At 41.6% G+C, this 23523-nt stretch overlaps 1 protein-coding gene across 2 annotated transcripts in view; it reads left to right on the plus strand.

The window, feature by feature from the left end:
- Positions 1 to 23523, plus strand: part of mtor (mechanistic target of rapamycin kinase) — an 81709-nt gene that overhangs the window by 38238 nt on the left and 19948 nt on the right. For both annotated transcript variants that reach the window (XM_056384417.1, XM_056384418.1), the window contains exons 29-35: positions 8284 to 8359; positions 11217 to 11356; positions 14759 to 14859; positions 15356 to 15471; positions 18193 to 18270; positions 19028 to 19135; positions 23090 to 23215. In XM_056384417.1, coding sequence (XP_056240392.1) covers positions 8284 to 8359; positions 11217 to 11356; positions 14759 to 14859; positions 15356 to 15471; positions 18193 to 18270; positions 19028 to 19135; positions 23090 to 23215 — 745 coding nt within the window. The remainder of the gene's footprint in view (positions 1 to 8283; positions 8360 to 11216; positions 11357 to 14758; positions 14860 to 15355; positions 15472 to 18192; positions 18271 to 19027; positions 19136 to 23089; positions 23216 to 23523) is intronic.

Consider the following 23523-nt stretch of genomic DNA (forward strand, 5'->3'; position numbering starts at 1 on the left):
TAAGACAAGTTGGACACCCCGCTGCGCTAATTGCTGCAGTCATCTATCTTTGATAAGTACGAGCTGACTAAACAAAGTGTTTTCGGTAAGGATATGCTCACAGACCTGCTTTTGTGTCCCTTAATATGCTGGAAAAACGTTTTGTAATCAAACAGTGACCACGGGGGCCAAGCTGTCAGCAGAGTACTCATGGGTTCAATTACAGGAAAGGCAGGAGGTGAAAGCAGGAGCCAGTGGATTCCAGGGCTTCTATCTCAAAACTTAGAATTACATAATCTTCATTAACAGTAACCTCTTCCACCTGTCTGTCGTGTCTGCACAAAAGATCTTCAGTTTGAACTGTACAAAATGTTTGGTGAATTTGGTTTGGCTTATTTGAAGGCATTATTATTCCTTGTGGTGCTACACTTGCACTTGTATCCTGGGTTACGATTTAAAAAAGAAAGAGAACAACATACCAAAGCTAAACTTTCCCTTTTTTTTTTCTATTCATCTTGGATTGCCATAGTAGCACGATGGTTTTGATTAGTGAAGTTTGAAATAATGTAAGGCAGATTATTGTATATAGATAAGTCAATAGATATAACAAATAGTGTTGATGTTCACTGCAGGACTATAATTTACTTATTATTCCTCACAGTAGCAATAGATTCACTGTGATTCATTTACTGACTGAAGAAGAAGACGACAACTTAAGTACCATTTAGTTTTTTAATGTAAGAGACTTATTTACTTTCAGTCTTTCTTAATCAGCACCAGTTTTAAAACAGACAGGAATAGAAATGACATGTGTTACAGTGCCTCTCAGCTAGTGTATAAAATCACTAGCTTGATTTTAAGGTACCGTAGGCAAACAGCTGAGTTACCTCGGATTTGAATTTCAAAATAATACACAGGACAATTATCTTCAACTCAGTTAAATCTGGTCACGTATAGAGGCAAAATAAACTGTTCCATATTTTCCATAATAAAGGAGACAGTATTCACCGGGGCATCCTCAAGCTCCAAAAGTGGCAGACTTCATGCCCTGGCAGACCATCAAGCGGTCTGATGGCTTAAGCTGGTGATGGCTACCAGGTGGCGTCTGTTGTCGTACGGCGGATGCAGGCCAGGCATCGGCCGTCTGCTCACCACCACACAAACCAGTAGCTGGGACAAACAGTACTGGAAGGAAAAGGAGACGGATTAGCCACCATCCCTTTAGAATACCTCTCCCTGCTTTGTGTAAACACGAGTTGGCCATGTGGCGCTGCTTCAGAGAGACGTTTCGTGACAATGGGATGTAAAAACTGTTGTGTCACAGGACAGAAAACAAAAAACACTTGCGCCAGCGTTCAGAGATTCCACTGTTTTTTTTTTTGCTAAACATTAAGAGGTTTTAGCTGATCTCAGGCATTTAAATAGATCTCACCATTAATTTTAGAGAGTGAAAGAGTTTACTCTGTCTTCCTCACAAAGCTGTCATGTCCGTCTGCATGAATTTAGAATGGATTCCTCAGTTGAATCGAATAAACCAAATGTTATCGAAAGAACAGCTATGAATATCTTTTCCAAGTAACTAAACTAGACAACTGCACCCACGGCTTGTTTCGTTGTTTTGGAAACAAATCAGTCATAGCATGAGTCGCTTTTCAATAGAACAAAGAAAAATACACGTATCAAAGGACTGGCATCTCTCACGGGAAATATTTAGTGGATAATTTCACTGAAAATGTCGTCAATATGTAGTTCGCAGAAACTCAGGTCCTTCCAAAAAATATTGTATGTGGGTGTCTTTGTCCACATGGCAACAACATGTGGGGTGGGGGGTGGGGGGTGGGGGGGGTGGCCACCGGAGACGCTTTGTTCTGTTGACCTTTTGACCCCGAAGGTGAGGAACGCAGGAGACACATTCTGCAGCAGTGTCCCAATGTGGTGATAGTGTGGCGTAAACATGGGTTGAATGGTTTCTCCAGCTGATGTCTCGATCCCCCCCCCAAAAAAAAAAAAAAACACGCCCCGATTTACTTTAGGGAAGAAAAAAAAAAAAGGTCATGTAAAGTTACGCAATACATGAGTGAGCTGTTTTCTCTTTGTATACCGATTCAGCTGAGACATTTTGTTTATAATGTCTTATTTCCCCTTTTCCAAAGCACAAAGGTTTATGATAAGTCATCCCAGAGAGAGCTGATTTCTTTTGAAGAAATTGTTTTGAAGTCGGGGGTGAGGGGTGTGGGGTGTGGGGGGGTTACTAAGTGTTTCCCTCTGCTGTGGCATCTGCTCAGTGACGAAACAAGCACCTTTTTGTCTCGACGTTTGTAGAGAACGGAGAGACAATGGGCCAGTCAGATGGGTTAAACCCCTTTTCGGCTACACTCCATCCCAGGACAATCTGGAAGGAAGCGGGTGACTGAGGTAACCACTTCCTATGCCTCCATGCTTGTCTGATGCAGGGATGCACTACTGTCTCTTAAGACGCAAGGAGGCCAAGATCTGTATTTGATGATGACAACCTGTTGCTCATTACTTCCAGAGACGTGCTTATGTCCAACTTGAGGATTTATGTTGCGTTCATGTACTACAAGTGTAGGATTTGGGCCCCTCAGTTTAGATGGTGTTGACTGATACTGGTCAGATGTGGTGTCGTTTGTTAGGAAATCAGAATGAAAGATGCAGCGTTAGTAATGTCACAATGTTTTTTCAAAGAGCTGAGAGTCTGGACCTGACAAATTAGATAATTCTGTTGTTTGGCTTTTTAAAGTCACGATTAAAAGCAAGAGTTAAGATGTTGTTTGCATAAAGAAAATACGGTGAGACTGCAATGACTACCTTGCCTTTTCCCTGCTCTCATTCATCCTTCGATTCGCATGTCAACACTCGGGTAGTACAGTATCGTCAAAGCTCGGTCATGCTGCAAAAAACAGGAATGTTTTGGACCCATTCATGTCAGTCATTTTTAATAGCCCATGACTGATGTCTGAACGGGATTGTCGGTGCGGCCTTTTCTAGACAGAACGAAAACAAAGCTACGTCGAACTCACTGTGATACAATAAACACATGAGGGTGAATTCAAATGGACTGTTTCTCCAAATGAAGAGTTTCAGGAAAAGAAAAAAATTGGTACAAGGTTCATCTTAATAGTTAGTAAGTCTTTGAGAAACAGTTTCTTTAGTTTCAGCGCTTAACTAAGATTCATTTTAATTGTTTGTGTGCAGTTATGTTTCTGAGGATGAACTGTGTGCCACCTGTTAGCCAGAATAAAGTAATAGTTGTTTTGTAAAAACATCCAGGCTCCGCGTACAACCTGGCCCTCCTGCTGGCTTCAGACATATTTTCTCGTAAACATGAGCTCATCTTGAATGGAAATGTTTATTTTCTATTGATTTCTTAAACCGGCCTCCTCATGCCCTCTTGCCTCACCTGTTTGGTGTTTGTGTCGGAGACAGTGGTCGGTTGAATTAGTGTAGTGCGTGTTTTGTCAACAAGGTTCTGACTTCACCCGTTTCTCATCTGTAGTTTGCCGGGGACAAGGCCTGCGCAATGGAAAGAAGTCCCCCCCCCCAAGGTGCTAGATAGCTGGGTTCCCTCTGTCTGGGAATATTGTTGATTGCATTTTGGCTGCCCCCCACGAATGAACGGTTCCTTAAGGCACGAAGGCCAGAGAAGTGTCAGACAGCCCGTGTCACTTCTCCACTGTGCATGTCGTCGTGTGAACGAATGTAAGGCTGAGCGGTGTGAAAGATCTGCCACTGAGCAGCTGCTGTTTCAGCTAATCGCACGTCAAGATTCAGCCTGTTTGACAGCGTCCAAACCCTGAGCAGCATTCAACCAAAACAAATGAAATGTTATCATTTATATGGGCAGTCAGTCCCGAACAGTATCACAAGGTTTGGCGGTTCTTGAGAGACCTGCAGGAAAGTCATGATAGTAACTGCACTGCTGGAAACTTACAACAAGAACTAAGTCATTGCATTTACATCTTTCCACGCGACAGAGTCGTAAAATTTCAGCAAATATCCCAAACTTACAAATATGTTTACAGCATTATAAAGTAACTCATCCGACTTTGAATCAGCCCATCCATGAACAGAGTTTAGAAAGCCATTCCTATTTTGATGTTATTATGTTCAATGTTAAGGAGTCAGCACTTGGCAAGCACAGAGCCCAAAAATCAGTAAGGATCAAGTGGATATCATCTTAATTAGGTTAGATTAGGTAAAGTAGTGAGGTCCGATTTTTCCCCTCTCTCTCTCTCTCTCTCTCTCTCTGAGCTTCTCATACATCTTTACCCTCTGTGGGGGGAAATATTAACACGATCTCTCCTCTCAATGAAAAATCCAAGCCACTTTAGAATAGTTGAGATGGGGGATTGTGGATTATTTTATTTGAGTGGAGGGGATTTTCTTCCTCCGTTAAACTTTACTCATCGTCTGTAGAAAAAATATACATCTCTGCTCCCTCTCGGTGCTTTCTGACCCAAGGTAATCATGCCTCAACGTATTAGATTAATCAAAACCTAATGTACACACGCGGCTTTAGGGTTTGCAATGCGATAAATCATTTGACTTACACTCTTGAGCAAATGTGAGTGGAATGATTTGTTTCTCCCTGTGTTGAATTTAGCAGCATGCCTGAACGTAGGCCCCCGCTGAAAGATTCAGTCAGCATTTCTGATGAAATTATGCCTCTGGTAAGAGATATTTGAATAGCAATGGTGCAGTGCTCTGCTTTTGTAATACAAGAGGCAATAAAAATTCCTAGTCATAAAGTAAGCAGAAAGACAAAACTGTTCTTTCTGTATTTGGCTGAAGGTACGGCCAATGTAGGTGTAGGGTCTGGATTTGTCGTGTAAAATGTGTCGTTTAATTTGCTCTTCAGCTATTTAGCCTTGTTTACATTACAGAGTCGACAGGCTGATCTCATGCATTTAAAGAGTGCTGTCAAAGGATCTTCCCTCCTGAACTATTGTGGAAAAGAACCGCATGTTAACCTCATTTGCTCGAGGTTTCGAATTAAATCTCAAAAGGAATCTGATTCAGGACACACGGCGCATTAACTAAATTTCACGGCAAACTATAATAAATCACGGCAGTTTTACAGCTGATTAAAAAAAAAAAAAGTATTTTCAGCGACTTCTCCGTGCCTCAGAGGAACAAGTCACAGGAATGTTCCAGTTGGGAAGTGATACCTGTAGCTGTGCACCAGAGAAAGGCTCGGCAGTGGTCTGAAGAAGTTTTTCTGCTTGCTAATAGTTTGATGGAGTTTTTACTTGAGGGGAACGTTACGTGAGCCTTGTCATCTGGATGTGTTTAGACTGTGTGTGCTCGGAGCTGGCAGCCAGATGGCTTCAGCTGAGGGACAATGAAATCTCCAGGGTCCAGAGGAGAGAAAGCCCTTATTCTGATTTGTCTCCTCAGATAAAACCACATCTGGGCGGCTTTAGCATACCTCGTCAGCTTGTGTGTGGTGGGACATGGAGGCCTTTGCAGTTTTTCTCTTCATTCGCTGCTTTAAAAAAATTGATTGTTTGACCACGGGTAGTAATTTGTAAGCTCAATTTAAACGGCCAAGTATACAGAACATAGCCGTGTGATATCGTCAGCGTTAGTCTGAATAATGGATGGTAGTTGTGTTTATTGAAGACTGTGCGATAATTATTTAATTGGTTGCTGAAACAGTGCAGGGCGCTCTATCAAGCCCCGTGAGAGACGCAGACAAATGCTTATTTACTGAAATGAGCTCACGTTCTCATGTTAGGCAGTCACACTCTGTCTCATTTGATTTCCTTCAGGTCCTTAAATCTTACGCTCTCCGTCATCTGTTTACACCAGTGTCCTCTGAAAAATTACTTCAAATGCTGGAGTGTGTGAAAGGATAATATGCACTGTCACACACAAGATCGCTGTTTGTGGATTGTGGTAGAGCTTAGATCTTAGTTCTGAAGAGTGTAATGCAATTTCATTTTAGGAGCACTCCAGTACCTCAGCAGGACTGTTATTGACCAGTACCTGTAATTTAGTAACATAATACTTTCATATGGTATGCACATACTATAATCTGTGTTTGATTACAAGATACAAGGCGTCACTGTTGTGTCAGTGTCTGTAGCTTCCCGGAATGTCTGTAAATGTTCTACATATAGACAACAATCCAAAACACAGGATCCAGATCCGTGTGTCCTCTCTTTGTCTTTAAAAAGTGTCCTGTTTATGAAGTGCTGGTGTGTGAACGTGTGCATTTAGTAATGGTATTATGGGGGCGCCTCGGTGGCTCACCTGTCACAACACATACTCAGTCCGATCTGCAGCGGCCCGGGTTCGAATCCGACCCGTGGCCCTTTGCTGCATGTCATCTCCACTCTCTCTCACTGCTACTATAATAAAGGCATAAAAAAAGTGTTTTCTCACACAGAAAAAAGATCAGTTGAAAAAGGAAACAGAGCACTGCTATTGCATCAGCACAGACTTGGTATCAGGAGGCAGAGAGGGGATTTCTGCATCTGAAGTTGCAGAAAATTCTTTCCTGAAGACACCAAACTGCAGAAACAGTTACATTTTACTTGCATTGACAACAAGTGCCGTTGATTGTCCTCTTGTTTCCAACTACACACAAGACTCCCTGCTGTTGTGATGACTTGTTATTTTACCTGTCACCATGCAGGTCTGCACCAGAGGCCTGCTACGCTTTGGCACGACCACTCGCTGTGCCATTTCATCACACATCTCTGGCCTTTACCCTGTATCAATCCAGGTTTCTGACGTATATGCTCAAGTATCCCTCATCAGCTTTTGCCCGCTGTCCTCAGGAACTCCACTGCATACCAGTGCTCTTCAAACGCTACATTTTACAGATGAATTTCCCGTGGCTGCACACGGGTTTTGCAGTTGAGGAAATATAATAGACCCGTGGTTCGTATGAGTGTTTCCAGATGTGGTGGCAGTGCGGGTGAGTGGAGGGTGTACAAAGGGAAATTTGTGGCGTCTTGACAGATGACGCATCATTTGTCGGATGAGTGTGACAAATGTCAATAGCTGCGTTTACTTTTCACAAAACACACATTTGCTGAAAGAGGAAACATTTATTTCACATTACCAAAAATGCATTGAGGCAGGTTTCTGAGTTGACCGGAAACATTACCTCAGAGCGTTGGGTGAATTACTTTTCTTGAGGGAATATGGACACACACACACACACATATGCACACAGGGACACACTTCTCACCTAACACCGGAGAAACCCAGGGTTCAGTGTCAGTGTTTCCACTGGCTTGGGTCTGTATCATAACAGTCTCAGTGTTTGTGGTTGGGAAGCTGGTGAGAGATCACGACCCTGTCTCTACACTACTGATTCCTCATGGTTCATCGGCCTGGTGAAGCCCCTGGTGTCGACACCCCTTCATACTTTATTTTTAAATGGATAAAATTGCCTTTTGGCTGAACAAAATGCAAAAAAAGACATATTACAATTATACTGACAGATTGCGATATGAGTAACGATCACAGTTGGAATGATAATTTTTGCATTTCATTTTCACTGGAAAAAAAAAACATAAAAGTGATGATGATGTGATTTTATTTTTTGTTGCGGCTTTTGCCAAACAAGTTTATGTTCCCTTGGCTGGGGGGCATCTCTGTAGCACCACAATGCTTTATTTATGGTTTGTTATTGTGACACATTTTACCTTATCAAAAGAAATTGCAGCTCCAGCAATTTTTGAGATTTTTCTTTTTTGCAAATTTATTAAAAACAGAAATCTCTTATTTACAAAATATTCAGACCCTTTGTTGCTGCCCTCCAAAATGTGGTCAGTTGTATCCTCTTTGCTTTGATTTGAATTGAATTGATTGGACATAATTTGTCATCGCGGGATATTGAGTGTAGACTGATTGAAAATGAATTGAAAATAGCATTTCTCCATCCATTTAAAATGAAATCTACAACACAGGGTCTGAATGCTCTCTGAAGCCACTGTATGTCAACACATTCAAAGTTTCCTCCCAGAAAAGGTCACACATCTGTCATACAGTCAGCACCTGCTGTGTATAAACACTCACGAAGAGGATGTTGCTAATAACCGTAACATCTTGTAACTACAGAACATCATTTTCAGCTTGTACTCGTAAGGTAGCCATTGTAGACATTCTGTGTATGTACGGTGAGATAGTTGGACCTCTGGGATGGTCTCATTGCTACCTGCATCTATACGTTGTCCACATACTGAACTATAGAGCTCCCCAAATATAGTTTTCCAGATGTTGCTGTGCTAAAGCTTGTCTTGTCTCTGTTTTTGTCTTGTCTTGCAGCATCAACAATAAACTGCAGCAGCCAGAAGCTGCGTCCGGGGTGCTGGAGTACGCCATGAAACATTTTGGGGAGCTGGTGAGTGCTCTTTTCTCTTTCTCCCAAAAAAAGGGAAACCACATATTTGGTTGTATTTAGACTGACACTGGGACATAAACTCCTGTCTTCATTCAGTCATAACAGCACACTAGCACAGCAGGGGTGCTGCTGCTGAAGGATCTTGCCAAAAACAAAAAAACAAAGTTCAAAAAAAAAAAATCAAGAAAACCAAAACAGGATCTTTCATCAAAAATGTTAAAACTGGGTCAACTTTTGCCATTTGACAACACGCTACACCAACCAATCAAATACATTCAAGCAGATGAATACCTTGTAGTATGCATGTGTAACATTGTGCTAATTCTACAGGACACAGTAGAAAATGATTGCTGCAGTTGTTGAAATATTCATCCTTATAAAAGTACAAACCACATTGCTTTATCTTTACATTTGATAAGTCTTTAAACTCGATTTTCAAACTTGTTTGTATTTCATTTTGCACCGACTGAGACCTTTGTATTGTATGTGGTCTCTTGTCTGCGTACACTCCTTCCCCGGATATCTCATCTCCATACACACAGTTTAACATGGGGATAAGGGTCATTTGAGACACATACCCCCAAGAACACCCTGTTCTTAATGTGCATCACGTGGAAAACCATCTGCTATGCTGTTCAGTAGTCGGGGGGGCAAGGAGCAGAATTATGGACTTTATCATCCAATTGACAGGATGTGAGGATTTTTTATTACATATTTGCACACCTTTTATGTCTCTCTGATCTGTTTTTTTCAGAAACTACTTGGGTTTACTTTGTGATTTTTTTTCCCAAGTGGTAAGAGGATTTAATGCTCCATACCAAAAAATACAAACGGTAATTCTTTCTTAATGGCGAGCGGTTTATAAGGTCCCTAAATAGCTTCATTTACTTGAAGTCCCTTTGTGACTTTGGATAGGCCAAGTTGAAAACCACAGAATATGTCATTCCTGAAGGTCAGAATTGGTTTTTTGGGGGTTTTTTAGCTAATGTTTTCTGGTCATGTCGAGGACTCCACCTGTCTGATATTATTGAAAACTCCTAAGTGCTTCATGTTCTCTGTAGATGGACCCGGTCCAGATATGAAATTACTGTTTTAGCAGTAGACATGCATTGGACACCCTCGCACAGACTTTCCACATCAGTTACATAAGAGGAACAGAGCATTTTTCTCTTCTGATTCGTCTCTCCCTTTTACCAAAAAATGCATCACTGTGGTTCTTGTTTGTTTTTTGTAGGGATGGACTGGACAGGCTTTTAAATTCAACACCAATCATGAGCTTAACCACAGCAGAACAGACCACACCAGTCTCACTGAATGGTTCTGGTTAAATAGACTTGTGTTATTTCATCCTTTTCTAGCTTGAGACCAAAACCTAGTAATTACCTGTATTTAATTCATACCACTAAGTAATTCATACTATTAAAAAGTATTGTGTCTAGCTAAAACCTGATGTAGCTTATTCCACCATGCCACAGAACTCAACTGTCACCACCAATTAATAAAACATGTAAAATAGCCATTCTTTTGCATTTTGGTGTTTGGTATTACTTCATTAGAATGAACATGATAAATGTCATTTATTCTTTTAAAAAAAGAAAAAGCTTCAATACCATATATTTATATCAAACTCCAACATAAAGAAAATAGATATAAAGACAAAAAAACATGATAACAATTTCCAACTTTCACAATTTTAACTAACCTCATAAACAAAATGCATAAAGCAGCCATATCGGAAAGAAAGTTAAAATGAAACGCTGCTGTGTGGTGTACAAATGTAAGATTTATGGCATCTTGTGCCCTAACAGTAAAAAACAAATATCCATTAGCAAACAGAGTTACCAATACTCAATGTTTTTACTTTTTCCCCCACGATCTGCAGTTGTCACAAATCCAAATTCAAGAGCTTGGCTGGTGTTGACGAACTTAATGTATTCACTCAGTGGTGGGAAAAACAGGGCTGTGTTTTAGAGACAAACTAAATATCGTATTTCCTAATAGAAAGCATTCAGTTGATTTTACGACAGGTTTAGTTTCAGCCCGAAAGTCCAGACAAAAGTGTTTCCCAGCCATTAGGACTCGCATGGTAAAGGTCCTTTCCTTTTGCCTTTGTGAACTGCATTTATGCTTCTCTGTAAAAACACGGTAAAAGTGAAAAGACTCAGTAAAAACAGTTTCACTGTGCACTTCCAGGAACCTTGTTTATGAGGGGACCATTTGGAAAGCTTTACTGTGGGCGGATGTAAGGTTTCCCTGTTTAGTACACCAGTCAGAAATCATCAGTTAAAAAAGGTTGTAAGAAATATATATATGTTTATGTGTGTTTTATCATAGGTTGATGTCTCCTAAAAAAGGCAAAGTCATGTTTTAGTAGAGCACGTTATCATACACAGAGGTCATTCAATGTGTCTAAGAGAAATAAGAGAAGAATAAAAAATCGAAGTAAAAAGCATAATGAGAAAACAGTACAAGAACAATATAAAAACACAGATTGTAAAACAGATAATATATAATAATAGACAGTTTACACAAGGTCAACGTTTAGATGTGACAGCTCCAGGATTGATTGATTGATTGATTGACTGATTGATTGATTGAATAAATCTCCAATCAGCCATGCAATATTATAATGAAAGTGAGCTGTGGAAGTCTGATTGTAAATCGACGTGGAGTGCAGTTCAAAAACTCTTTGCCCGCTCTAAAATCAATTCATTAAATTGTCAAATGGTCAAGATAATGAAATAAGATAAAAAAACAACATATTTTGGCGATGTGATGAAAGAGGAAAAAGTCCAGGTTACATGGTTGCTGTTTCATCTTTCTTTCTTTCTTTTTCTTTTTTTTTTTTTTCCACCAGGAAATCCAAGCCACCTGGTATGAGAAGCTGCATGAGTGGGAAGATGCCCTGGTGTCATACGACAAGAAGATCGACTTGAACAAAGAGGATCCAGAGCTCATCCTGGGCAGGATGCGCTGCTTAGAGGCCCTGGGAGAATGGTATGTCATTAGTCATATCTGTTGTGAGTCTAGTCGACTCATTCGAATGAGTGTCTCTGCCTTCAGGTCGCAGATTCATTGATACATGGTTTCATATATAAACACTGATGGTAGACTCACTGTTTGTAATGTTTGCTGACTGTATTCAATTTACCATAAGTTTTTTTTTTTGTCTGACACCGTGTGCCCTGGGCTCCTTGATATGAATGTGATTCACTGAAGTGATGGAATAAAGAGCACACTGGGTTCTTCAGTGCCTGACCTTGGCTCTAATGGATAGAGACAGCGTCCGAGGTTGCAGACTGTGAGCTCTTGAATCTCCCACTTTCTTATTTGTTAGTCGTGCCTAGGCAGCCTCCTCCTAATGAGTCCTGACATTAGGGCCTTTGATGACAGAGCGAAAAGGGAGAAAACAGTTTCTCTGAGTCAACCAATGTAATTTTACCAGGAAATGCACGAGCAGGCATCCAACACCAGTAAGAGGCGCTGCCACTCCAACGAAACCTCACCACGGCTGAGGCTCAACCCCGTAACAACCGCTCACCTTCAAAGAGCATTTTTTTTACGGAAAAAGAAAGTCACAAGATGTCCGAAGGATCAAAATATGTGGAATCGTCACAGAACCCATGACGCCGAACAGATGTTAATTTGCTTATGTAACCTGCTGTCCTCGTGCCATTGTTGTATACACCGTGATTCATTTCACAAGAAAGTGATTCAGTGATTTTATAAGAAAAAATGATTCAGCTAGAGAGGGGGTTTGTGTGTTTATGTCTGTGTGTTGTGATGGGTAAGGTTTGGAGATGATGTAACAGTGGAGAGGGTCATGAGATCAGACTTAAGAGAACACATTGTTCTCTGGTAAGTTAAAGGGGGTATTGTACAGGTCCTCTGTGTGTTAATCCCAAACTGGTGAGAGAGATTGTTAACATGCACTTAATGCTCTGACAGTCAAACGGACTCTCTTGGAGAGCAGCTGCACATCTTCGAAAGAATCTTTAGTCTAAAAATGTCCATCATCATACTTTATCTTAAAAATATAAACACTTGATGTTGGAAGTTTGAATAGTTTGTCAGTTCTTAACAGTTCTCTTAAAACTCACATATCAAGCTGCTGATTACCGCAGCTGTTTTATACTTTAAAGCTGATGATTGGCACCTCAGACTCCAACGTGCATCCATTCTTTGCACGCCGCGCTCCCGGGGACGGTGGCCCGGTGTTTCTGATGAAGCCACTTATTGGATTGCAAAGCCTTTAATGTTCAAATTTTGCAGTCGGCATATTAAAAAAAAAAAATATTTTGCCACAAAGGGAAAATAAGCATGAAAAATAATATGACTAAAATAACAGCATTTCAGAGTTGGACGTTGGAGAAGGCTTCTTTGTTTCAGTGCGTGCTGTTTATAGTTCAGACTTCAGGATGTAACTGCATGGATGCTAAAAAATTGTGGGACCCTGCAGGTATTTGTTCATGGAAAAGATTTTGGTAAGAATTTACTGCAAAATACCAGGATGTCAATTCCCGGTATCCAGCACTAGTTACGGTCTCACGGTGTGATGCGAGTGTATTAGTTACAATTGTCAGGGTCTTTTCAGGTGGCAGTTGGTTGGAGATGTGCTGGGAATTATGGGATGTCACCAAAATCTCTTATAGTAATAAAAAATAGCAAAGGTGTAATAGACCTTTTTCACAGCAGATATTGTTGGCATGTCAAAGCAGGAAAAGCTCAGGTGTAATTGATAACATTAAAAGTAAAAACGACTGCATTCCATCTGATTGAGCTCGTTCCAGGGTCCTGATATTCTGCGTGCCGGGTGAAGGCTGCACCCTTGACGGGTTTGAGCCAATGTGTTTTCACCTGTGCTTTTTCCCCGCGATGAAAAATCCAAATATCTGCTGTGGAAAAACAAAATATATATATATACACCTTTAAAACTTTCATTAGCACGTGGAGTTTGTCCTCGAAGAGCTACGAGAAAAAACGGAAGTGATGGAGATGTCCGATCAGCCACGAGTGAACACACCTGTGTGAGTGGAGCAGTGGTGTGTGTAGTTTGGGGGGCCTTTAAAACCTCCACACTTTGCTCTATCTCTCTTTTTTTTAATGCACAGGATTTATTTTAGCACCTTTTCAATTGAAATTCCAAAGATGTGAAAGATTGTCTGCTGACTCATAAAATAAGTCTAGTTCCTCCTTCCACTGGACTTTGTGTTTGTCTGCTGTGACACCCATGCGCCCGGTGTACCGGAGCTTTTTGTACTTGTTGCCTTCGTGTTATTTGATAGCCTGGCAGCTGGAGAAGGGCTTCACTTCACTGACTTCCAAATCTGCCTCTGTCTTTTTCTCCGTCTGCCCCTCCCTCTCTCTCTCTCTCTCTCTCTCTCTCTCTCTCTCTCTCTCTCTCTCTCTCTCTCTCTCTCTCTCTCTCTCTCTCTCTCTCTCTCTCTCTCTCGTCGAAGCTCGCTCCAGCATCCTGCCTGTAAAACACATGCCGTGAGTTTGATCTCCTGGACAATGCAGTACTGATTTTTGTAAATGAGGAATTAGTCTTGGTTAGGTGCACATGACCCCAACAGGAACATCCATCTTTTTTGCTGGGATGCTTGACATTATTAGAACGTTGAGGGACGTTGCACTGATTTAAGATGTTCATCTTTTAAGAACAAATGAAGAAATAAATACTGGCAGATGTAATAGAAGCAAGTCTTATCTCAGTCAGTTCCCTTCTTATCCTTGGCCAGATGTGCTTTGCTGTTCTGAGGAATGATTTGTTGTTCTTTGGCACAGGAAAAGAAAATTCAGTGCCTTGGCGTGTATGTATTATAATTAGAACATGGACTTCGGGAGAACTTTTGTTTCTGTCGAGGATAAAAACCAGAACATCAGCATCACTTTAGGCGATTTGTAAAAGCCGTGAAGTTAAAGCAATTTTTTGATCAACACTGTGTAACTGTGGTTATAAATTCATGTCGGTCACTCCTCTGTTGTCCAGCTTCATCAAGTTCTACAGAGTATTCTTCCATTTACTGAATGTGTGCTTTTTATTCGGCTGTAAAATGTCGACAGTTCTTCAGGCAGCTCAAAGACGCTGTGTGATATGCAGATCGTTGCAGATGGAATCAAAGAGCATAATTCAAGGATGCTTTTGCATTCCTATGATCAAGTGGCTTCCTAGCACTCCATGTAGCCATTGTGCAGACAGTGTATTCAATAATCCTCTATGCACCTTGATACCTGATCAACATGGAAACCTGATGATCAGATCAGTTTCTGAATATGTGAAGTCATTACTGTGAACATGTCGTGGGACGTCACTGAAGTCATAATTCTGAACAGGGTGCTGAACAGATCTGGATTTGCCTTTTCTTCCATGTGAAGCCTGTGGTTAATGTTTTACAGGGGCCAGTTGCACCAGCAGTGCTGCGAGGAGTGGACGCTGGTGAGCGAGGAAACCCAGGCCAAGATGGCTCGTATGGCTGCTGCTGCCGCCTGGGGTCTAGGTAACCACTCCGTTACTTCATATCACATATTAACTAAACAGTAATTAGAAGAAGATGCTAATAATGGACAATATACTGCAGTAACATTCAGGAGAGATTAATGAAAAGGCCTGAGCACGGAGCATTTAGACCATGCAACAATGCAATCAAACCGAGCAGCAATGAAAACAGTAGCGGCTCCTGCCAGTTCTCACTCTCACAACCAGATGGGAATGGTATCCAGTCACAACATTGACATATCGTAACGTGCAATGGTGGAGAAAAGCAGGGACCACACTGCAGAAGCAACCTCGGAGGTTTGTGGTCTGTGGCTTAGACTTTCCAAACTCAGTTGTAAACTCCTGAGACCGTACCCGACCATCAGGCCCGTCCAGCTGAAGACGCTGCCCTTCTTTTGTTGTCATCAATCTGCTCCGGTCTTCAGTAGTTAGGTTGTAGGACATCCACAGTTAAATGTCTTGTCTTTGTGTCTTTACCTGATTCTCTGCTTCTCCAGGGCACTGGGACAGCATGGAGGAGTACACATGTATGATCCCAAGAGACACGCACGATGGCGCTTTTTATAGAGCAGTGCTAGCCCTGCATCAGGACCTCTTCTCATTGGCCCAGCAGGTGGGTTACATCATCACTCACAATTACTCCCGATGGAGCACATTCCCTCCCCCGCTCAGTGTACATTAAAGGTCTATAATTTTTCAAAAACATCTCATAAGGACATGCCACATGGGAATTACCCTAGCCTCACGGCTTCTGGAAGTTTCATTAGTCTTTACAGCAAGGTATGAAAAGCTCAAATCATTGGAAACTAACACTGTAAAGAAACATTAAAAACGGCTTTACAGCTATTCCAGTCAGGATCAGATTCCACCATCAGCGTAGGCTTTTTATTAAGAGAAATAAAATGTACCAGTTTCTTTTTATTTATTTATTTTTTTACACAGTGTGGGTAGCTTTTGGTGTGGAAATGTTACGCAACTCTTGAAATTGTAAATCATCCCAGCATTCAGCCTTAAAACAAATAAAGAGTCCGTTCCCCTCCTGTCCGCCTGTCAACAAGGTCTGGCGGAGGTCAGGGTGGTGTTTTCCTCATTTGATGAAGGTTGGGGGGGGGGGGTCATGGATGAGCTCATGCTCCTTGGAAATGGATTTGTTCAAGTTGGATGCCAGCACGTCTAGCAAACACGGGCTCCAGCACCGACAACAGTAAACACCTGCTCCTCCAATTTCCCTGGACTCATCCTCCAAGTCCCCTTTTTTACCACAAAGCGCTAGAGACTTGCTCTGTGTGCCCCCCCACCCTCTAATTTGGAGATTGAGTCCAGGTGTGACCTATAGGACTCTGCATCAGCTGAATAGGGAAAGCAGGCTTTTGACTCTTGCTGACAATGAGGCCACTCGCAATGAACGAGGAGGAATTAAAAGCAGATGGCGTGAGGGTGAAAGCTTAAATGTCAACATGAGCTCAGTCTAGTCTTCCGGATGTGGTTGGTAATCCTCGAACTTGAGTCCTTTTGATTCCATAGGGCTGTTCCTTTCCTCCCCGTATATCCCCCCCAACAACCAGACGTGCTGCAGGAGCCTCGGCGTGCGTATATGTGTGAAAGGTTTTGGGTTTCTTTGCTTTATAAATCTCAGTGTTTGGTCTGTTGCAGCGATGATGTGTAGACATGGCGGTCTTACCCCCCCCCCCCCCCCCCCCCCCACCACCATCCCCCTAGTAAAGCAGTCTGCTGTGCCAAGATTCATGATGTATCCAGTCCTCCAGAGTGTGTCTGATTTGTTAAGTGTCTCATGGTTTTCACTAACCAGAACCCTCCCTCTGACTTCAGTCATGTTTGGGTTTTGTGTTGAGTTTCCTGCGGTGGTTGATTCGGTCTGAACCATTCACATAGACAGAGGCCTTCGCACCCGCACTGTAATGATAAAGTAATATCCCTGGAGTTAACCCTATGTACGTACATAAGTGTAACCTTTATGTAAGAGAATGGGAAATTGGGTCATGGTTTGTTTTTGCTTCCAGAAGCCAGACACTGCATTTATCAGGAGTCGTCTGGACTGCACATTTCCAATGAGGCCCCCGCTCAGTAATTCAGGAGTAAACAGGACCATAACTGAGTGGAGGCTGTAAAGAAGCAGCCTCATTGTCACCTTGTCCTAACCGCCCTCCCACAACCCCTCCTCTTGTTGTGCATGCCTGAAGAGGTGTTTTGGCACGCCATTCCTTCTCTCCCTCCCCACGAAAAAAATAATTGGTGGGAGTGGGTCTGAAACAGCTGTGTGTCCTGGCCTCAGAGAACTTCCTCAGTCATCCTCCCTCATTTTACCCTCCCACTAATAACAGGTCCCCTAAAACATTGGCTGTAGAAGCCCGAGACGTCTGTAGACTCTCCGCCAACAGTACTTGTGTCCTTGTTTGTCCCCCTTTTGCTGCACTTGATCTGGTCTTTCTCCGTTACTGTTTTTCCACCCCTCAGTTCTCGCTGGTGATGGAATGTGTGCAGTGTCATTGAATTTGGAGAAGTGTTGTCCTGGCAGGAAAAAAAAAAAAAAATTCAGGGAACAAATGAGTTAATAATAGGCAGTATCAGTCCCAAAAGAACAGGAAGGTAGGAAAAAGATTATTGATGCGTGACTGTGCTCTGACACTTGGTCGTGTCAGAATTTGCATCACGGTCATTACGGGAAACCATGACTAACAGTCCCCGTTTTGAATCCTTCTTTATCGCTCTCCAATTTTAAAATTTTTAAAGATGCATTTGACATCCACAACCATTGTTACATAACTTTCACTCTGTTGCTCTCAACAGTTCATTTACCTCTGCTCATAAAACACTTGGCGCTCAGCGGTGCATCAAATCATTTTGCTATACAAGCAGGCATTTTGGTCCTGGTAGCACTAATGTGTCACTGTTGGCAGCAAAAGGGTGTGAACATCAGGCAATGAGGTGCCTTTGTTCATTTGTACAAAGTGTTTTTGTTCAGCCTCGGCTCGCCGTGATGCGAGGAGCATCTTGGGGTCATGCTGTCCTTACGTTAATGAGGAGTTCACATTATCGCTGCTTGTTGGCTAAAGTCATGGGTTCAACCAGTGTTTAACCGCTGTCGAGGATTTACAGTGAATTCAGAAGCTGCACATTTAGGCAGACGAGTAAAAAGAAGATCAATGTATAAAAACAGAAAGAAAACGTTTGTGTTGAGGCCAAATCTGCAGCATTTGGGTTATTGAAGGAACTCTTGTTAATGTGTCATTGTTATATTTATGTGTGATAATAAAACCCACAGATTTCATAAAAATGTAAGATGACTCTGTAAATGTGTTTGTTTTATATGTAGTGTATTGACAAAGCAAGAGACCTCCTGGATGCTGAGCTGACGGCCATGGCTGGAGAGAGCTACAGTCGAGCTTATGGGGTAAGTTTTCCTTCGAGAACGCCAAAAATATTCAACCTCTGGCTTCATCGATCGTCTCATTTTTCATGGAGTTCATGTGCACAAGGATTATGCCACAGCAACAAAAAATCTTTTTATTAAAGTGATGATTTATAAAAATTTAAGTCTCTGCACTTTCCCAGTTTTAAAAGTCAAAATCATAAATATTTACAGTTTCTCCGCTGCGCCAAGCTCCGATTTTATTTTATCATCTATTTACATGGAATTATACAAGAAACATTTCAAACCAGAGGCTGCAGTGTCCCTCTCATACAGATGTCGATCATGAAAAGCCATTTGATCCTAGTTGATTTTGATTTACAAAATACCGCAGCTGTCCACCATGAAGACTGACAGCCGACACACTTCAGTTGACATCTAGATTTTAGAGGCTGTTTCAAATGTCAGACGTACACAAAGCCATCAAAATGCAGATAACCGACCTTTTTCTGGCAGATGCCTCACAAGAAGCTCCAGTCGGTTAATTTACAGGCTTTAATGATGCTTTTACATTGCACAGAAGGGGCTACTGCCTCATCCGCGCAATTTTGAACTATGATATAATAATGCGTGTGTGTGTGCGTGTGCGCGTGCGTGTGCGCGTGTGCGTGTGCGTGTGTGCGTGTGCGTGTGCGTGTGCGTGTGCGTGTGTGTGTGTGTGTGTGTGTGTGTGTGTGTGTGTGTTTGTTTGTTTGTTTGTTTGTTTGTTTGTTTGTTTGTTTGTTTGTTTGTTTTCCAGGCCATGGTATCTTGCCAGATGCTGTCAGAGCTGGAGGAGGTGATCCAGTACAAGCTGGTGCCAGAGAGGAGGGACATCATCAGGGAAACATGGTGGGAGAGGCTTCAGGTAAGTAAAGCACATGATGTATGGACACGCACGCACACACAAACTCAACTACAGATACGATGTAAAGCAGATGTTGGAAAGGCTACTGTAACTAATGGGAAACATTACAAGCCATGCACCATACACACTGTGGAAGACACATGCTAATACCTCAGTATGGCTTCACCGTCTTGTGTGTTTGTGTGTTTATGTCTAAAATTTAAAGTAATTTCAAGGGACAGTTGAAAAAGTTTAATCATCTTTTGCTCAGGTAAAAGGTTATTTATACTTCAAAGTCAAAAATATGCTCCACCTGCTACAATCTCTCCAGGCCAGAAATTCACATTCACAACCTCAGAATTGTAGTGACATTAACAGAGAAAGAGAATCAATAATTGTTTTAAGAATCTATGGTTATTAGCACACTATCCACTCGACTGTGTTCAAGTGCCTTGTCACTTTTCTTATATTCTAATGAGCTAAATGTTGTTGTTGCCCTGTGATTACAGTAGGCAGCAGCCTTTCACATTAGATTCTGGGTGTTTGTAGCAGGTTGTGTATATAAATATATATATATTTATATATGTGTGTGTGTGTGTGTATGTAGACAACACTAGTGGCAGAGGAGGTCAGTGTAAACTGCTGATTGCTTGTTTCCTTCCACTTAACTTGAAGCTTGTGATGTCTGCAGTTGAAAAAACAAGAGGTACATGTTGTGAAAGTGAAATCAGATACGAGCCACACTTTTCTAAGAAACTCATTTCAGCCACTTGCCCCTGTGTCCTGATTGTTTTGGTTATCGACTTGGAGGTCCTGACCATGAGTGAGAGCTGGCACATACAGTCGTTAGTTACCCGGGGTCATGAGGACTGACCTTTCCAAAACACAGCTACACACACACAATCACTTTTGATCAAACTCGCCATTGCCAAAACGAATATATTGTGCAACGTAGCATGTAAACCTATCCAGGCTCCTTCTGTTTCCCCAGACTGATTGTAATTACTATTATTATCATTATTAATTGTGAATTACAGCTTTGTACACGCTGTTAAGTGAGACAGGAGGATGTGTGCAAGAACCACATATCCACAAGTGGTTTACAAATGTTTGCCGTCAGCCAAAGCTTTGGAATTTGAGACGAATGCCATCTGATCCAAGATAATACTGTTCAAGTTCATCTTTTCCATGTTGGACATTTTACAGCTGAATCAAAATGTGATGATTCGAAAAGTCCCCGGCATTGCATGTGCTCCGTGAGGGAAGAATTTAAGTCGTGCAGATGAACTAATAACTTTTGATCTGTTGTGCACCATTCCTGACTCTCCACATTATACATGCTGTATCAAACTGAACTGAACACAGCGTGTACAGTATAATGCTTCTTACTCTAAGTCCCTGTCGGCATTCCTCAAAACCCCCCAAAAAAAAACAAACAAAAACCAGCGTCATCCTTTACTTTGCTCACAGCTCAGCAAGATTTTATCTATCCGAAAACTGCATGTGCTGTCGTGAACTGCTCCTTTATACTTTTTTCAAAATCAAAGTTGAAAAACTGTTGAATACAGCACTGACTGCAAAAAGTCTTATTCTTCTTATTCCACTGCAGAATGTCACAGTGAAGAAATAATCCAACATAAATATGGCATTGTCTCTGTCTGCACAAATAAAATGATAATATAGGAGAAAGATTATTATTATTTAGAGCTCAACAAAATGGCTTATTATATAATTATTTTTTCATAAAACCAAACAAGGAGACCAAACAGAGAGATTGCTGTTTTCTAGAAACAGATGAGGAGTGTGAATGTGAATTAATTCCAGCCAATTAGCTGAAAATGAGCAACAGTCCATTGTTTGCATTTGCATTTTAATTAAATTGAAAAAGCATTAGTAGCAAAAAAAAAAAAAAAAATTATTTTGATGATGATGACAGAGACTCAAACAAAAGTTTAACCATTAGTTGGTGAATTATAGTTTTGTGAAGTATTTGTTTTTGCCTATACATTAAAAGGCTTGATATTAATCAGCACAAAGACCTGTTGTTCTCATCAGCGCTGAGCTGTTTCTGTGATGACTGGTTTTACCGAGCTGTCAAAATGCATGAACCAATTTCCTTGTGACATTTCAAAGGTTTCTCTAAAATTAGCTTGGGTGCTGAATGGAAAGCGTTATACACACAGCCAGATCGTTGTGCAGTAAAACAAAGATACTCTTGATCATCTTGACTTTTTCCATTCATAAAAGATGGAGGTAGGTTGGTTGGTTGGTTGGGGGGGGGGGGGGGGGGTATTTGGGATGAAGAAGGGTCTTCTTGAGCAAACACACAGGGCCCATAATGGCAGCACCAAAGCTGGGGCTGCAACACCTGACAGGTTCCTTCCTTCTATAGTGATTTATTGGAGGCTGACCTCACACATCTGTCAGGGAGTCACTGTCCTTTACCCCGTCTTTGTTCCTCCGACAGTCTTCCTCATCAAAGTAGCAGAGGTATGGCGAAGGCTGAATGAAAACGCTGCACCCCTGTCTTTTGTGGGATCAACTGGGGGTTGAACATTATTTTACACAGTGACATTTACACAGTTTAATATCTCCGTACTGAAATTAAATCATGGATCAAATATATAATTGGAGATTTTTTAGGAAAACTCATTCAACAGCCCGACACATTTGTGGCATTGTACACACACACACACACACACACACACACACACACACACACACACACTGTTATACAAGCACAATATACATTACTACTCCCTGCAGTTCAGTAGTGCAATATTCTCCATGCAATGCTTTTGTACAGACATTGATTGTAAGTAATCAATAAACACTGGAGGGACTTTCATTTACTTTAACTTCTGCAGAAAAGCAGTAATTTAACCCAATTCTTTTTTCTTGAAATTTACATGACTTTTCGGTTCTTTGTACCATTTAAGGTTATTCACTGGACTTGAACAACTTACATTTCAATAAAAACGGGTAAAAGGAAAGGGTGCACTAAAGCCCTTGACTGGTAGTTTACGATAAGGGCAAATGAGGGCAGAAAGAACGAGGGAGGTTACGCGGTACGTGCCTCAGACCGCCTGATGCCCCCAATGACACACTGTTGTTCCATTCATTCAAGATGGATGAACTGGATAATTTGGCTTCTTATAACTTCTCAGCACAAAAATGTCAGTAATTTCTTGTTGTTAAAACCCCAGACTAAACTGTCCTAGTCGTTGTGATCATCAGCTTTGGCTCTTGCCAGATTCAACCTGCGCTCATCCCCTTATCCCATCATGTTAAGCCTTCTTCCGAAACTGTGGTATTTAATTCCAGCCTCAGCATTTCAACAGCTTGCCCCAACACACTATTGCCTTCTAAGGAAAAGTTAGAGGGGGGAGAACAAGGACTATGAAATCCCCACATCAGACGCAAAGATGGGTTGAATTATTTTTTGAAGCTAGTTGAAATTAGTTGTGTTGTTTGTTGCCATTCAGCGTAATACGACAAACCCTTGCAGCAGTGTAATTACAATCAACTTACATCAGTGTCCTTTCTTATGAAATCATTATTCTCCAACCCCCCGGTATATATATATATATGTCTTAAATTCAAATCATACAGAGCGGATTAGTGTCGTGTTTGTGCTGCCTGCCTCAGCGGCTCTGTGTTATATCATGATCATGAGGTTGGGGTTAAGAGAATATCTGATAGAGATCGTCAGCTAATGGTCTTTACAGATGTATCCAAAAAAAAGAACTGTATGTTTTTATTTTTTTCTCTGGCACGTGAACCTGTGCTCACGTGTGCGGGCATGTTGAAGACAGGGACCACTGGTAGTAATAGTACCCCCTAGGGTTTCAACTTGACCGGTCTCTCACGTGTTGCTCTTTCTCTTGAGTTTAACGACGAGGTGCCTCTCTTTGAAGCGGCTAACAAAAGAGTACGCAGTTTAACCCGCTGTTTTTATTTTCTATTCTCCTCCAGGGTTGTCAGCGGATTGTGGAGGACTGGCAGAGGATCCTGATGGTCCGATCACTGGTCATCAGCCCCCACGAGGACATGAGGACTTGGCTGAAGTACGCCAGCCTCTGTGGCAAGAGTGGACGTCTGGTCAGTGCATTCAGTGAAAGGCCACAAAAACGAGACCCGTGTTTTAAACAGGATGTTGCTTTAGCCACAGTGTCGAGTGCTATCGTATAGCATTTAAGAAAACTTGCAACTACTTCTGGAAATCTACTACACTATAACAAACAGACACCAATGCAGTATAGTATGACATCCGTCCAAGGCCTCCTTAGTATCCTCATGTCTGACTCTGATCATGCATACTCTAATTAATTGTAATGCCATAACATTCAGGAGGAATAAATCAAGAGTTGATTAAATAAGTCTCGTCAAAGGGAAAAGGGAAGTTGAGC

This window comes from Seriola aureovittata, chromosome 9 (assembly GCF_021018895.1).
Source record: "Seriola aureovittata isolate HTS-2021-v1 ecotype China chromosome 9, ASM2101889v1, whole genome shotgun sequence".
Lineage (NCBI taxonomy): Eukaryota > Metazoa > Chordata > Actinopteri > Carangiformes > Carangidae > Seriola > Seriola aureovittata.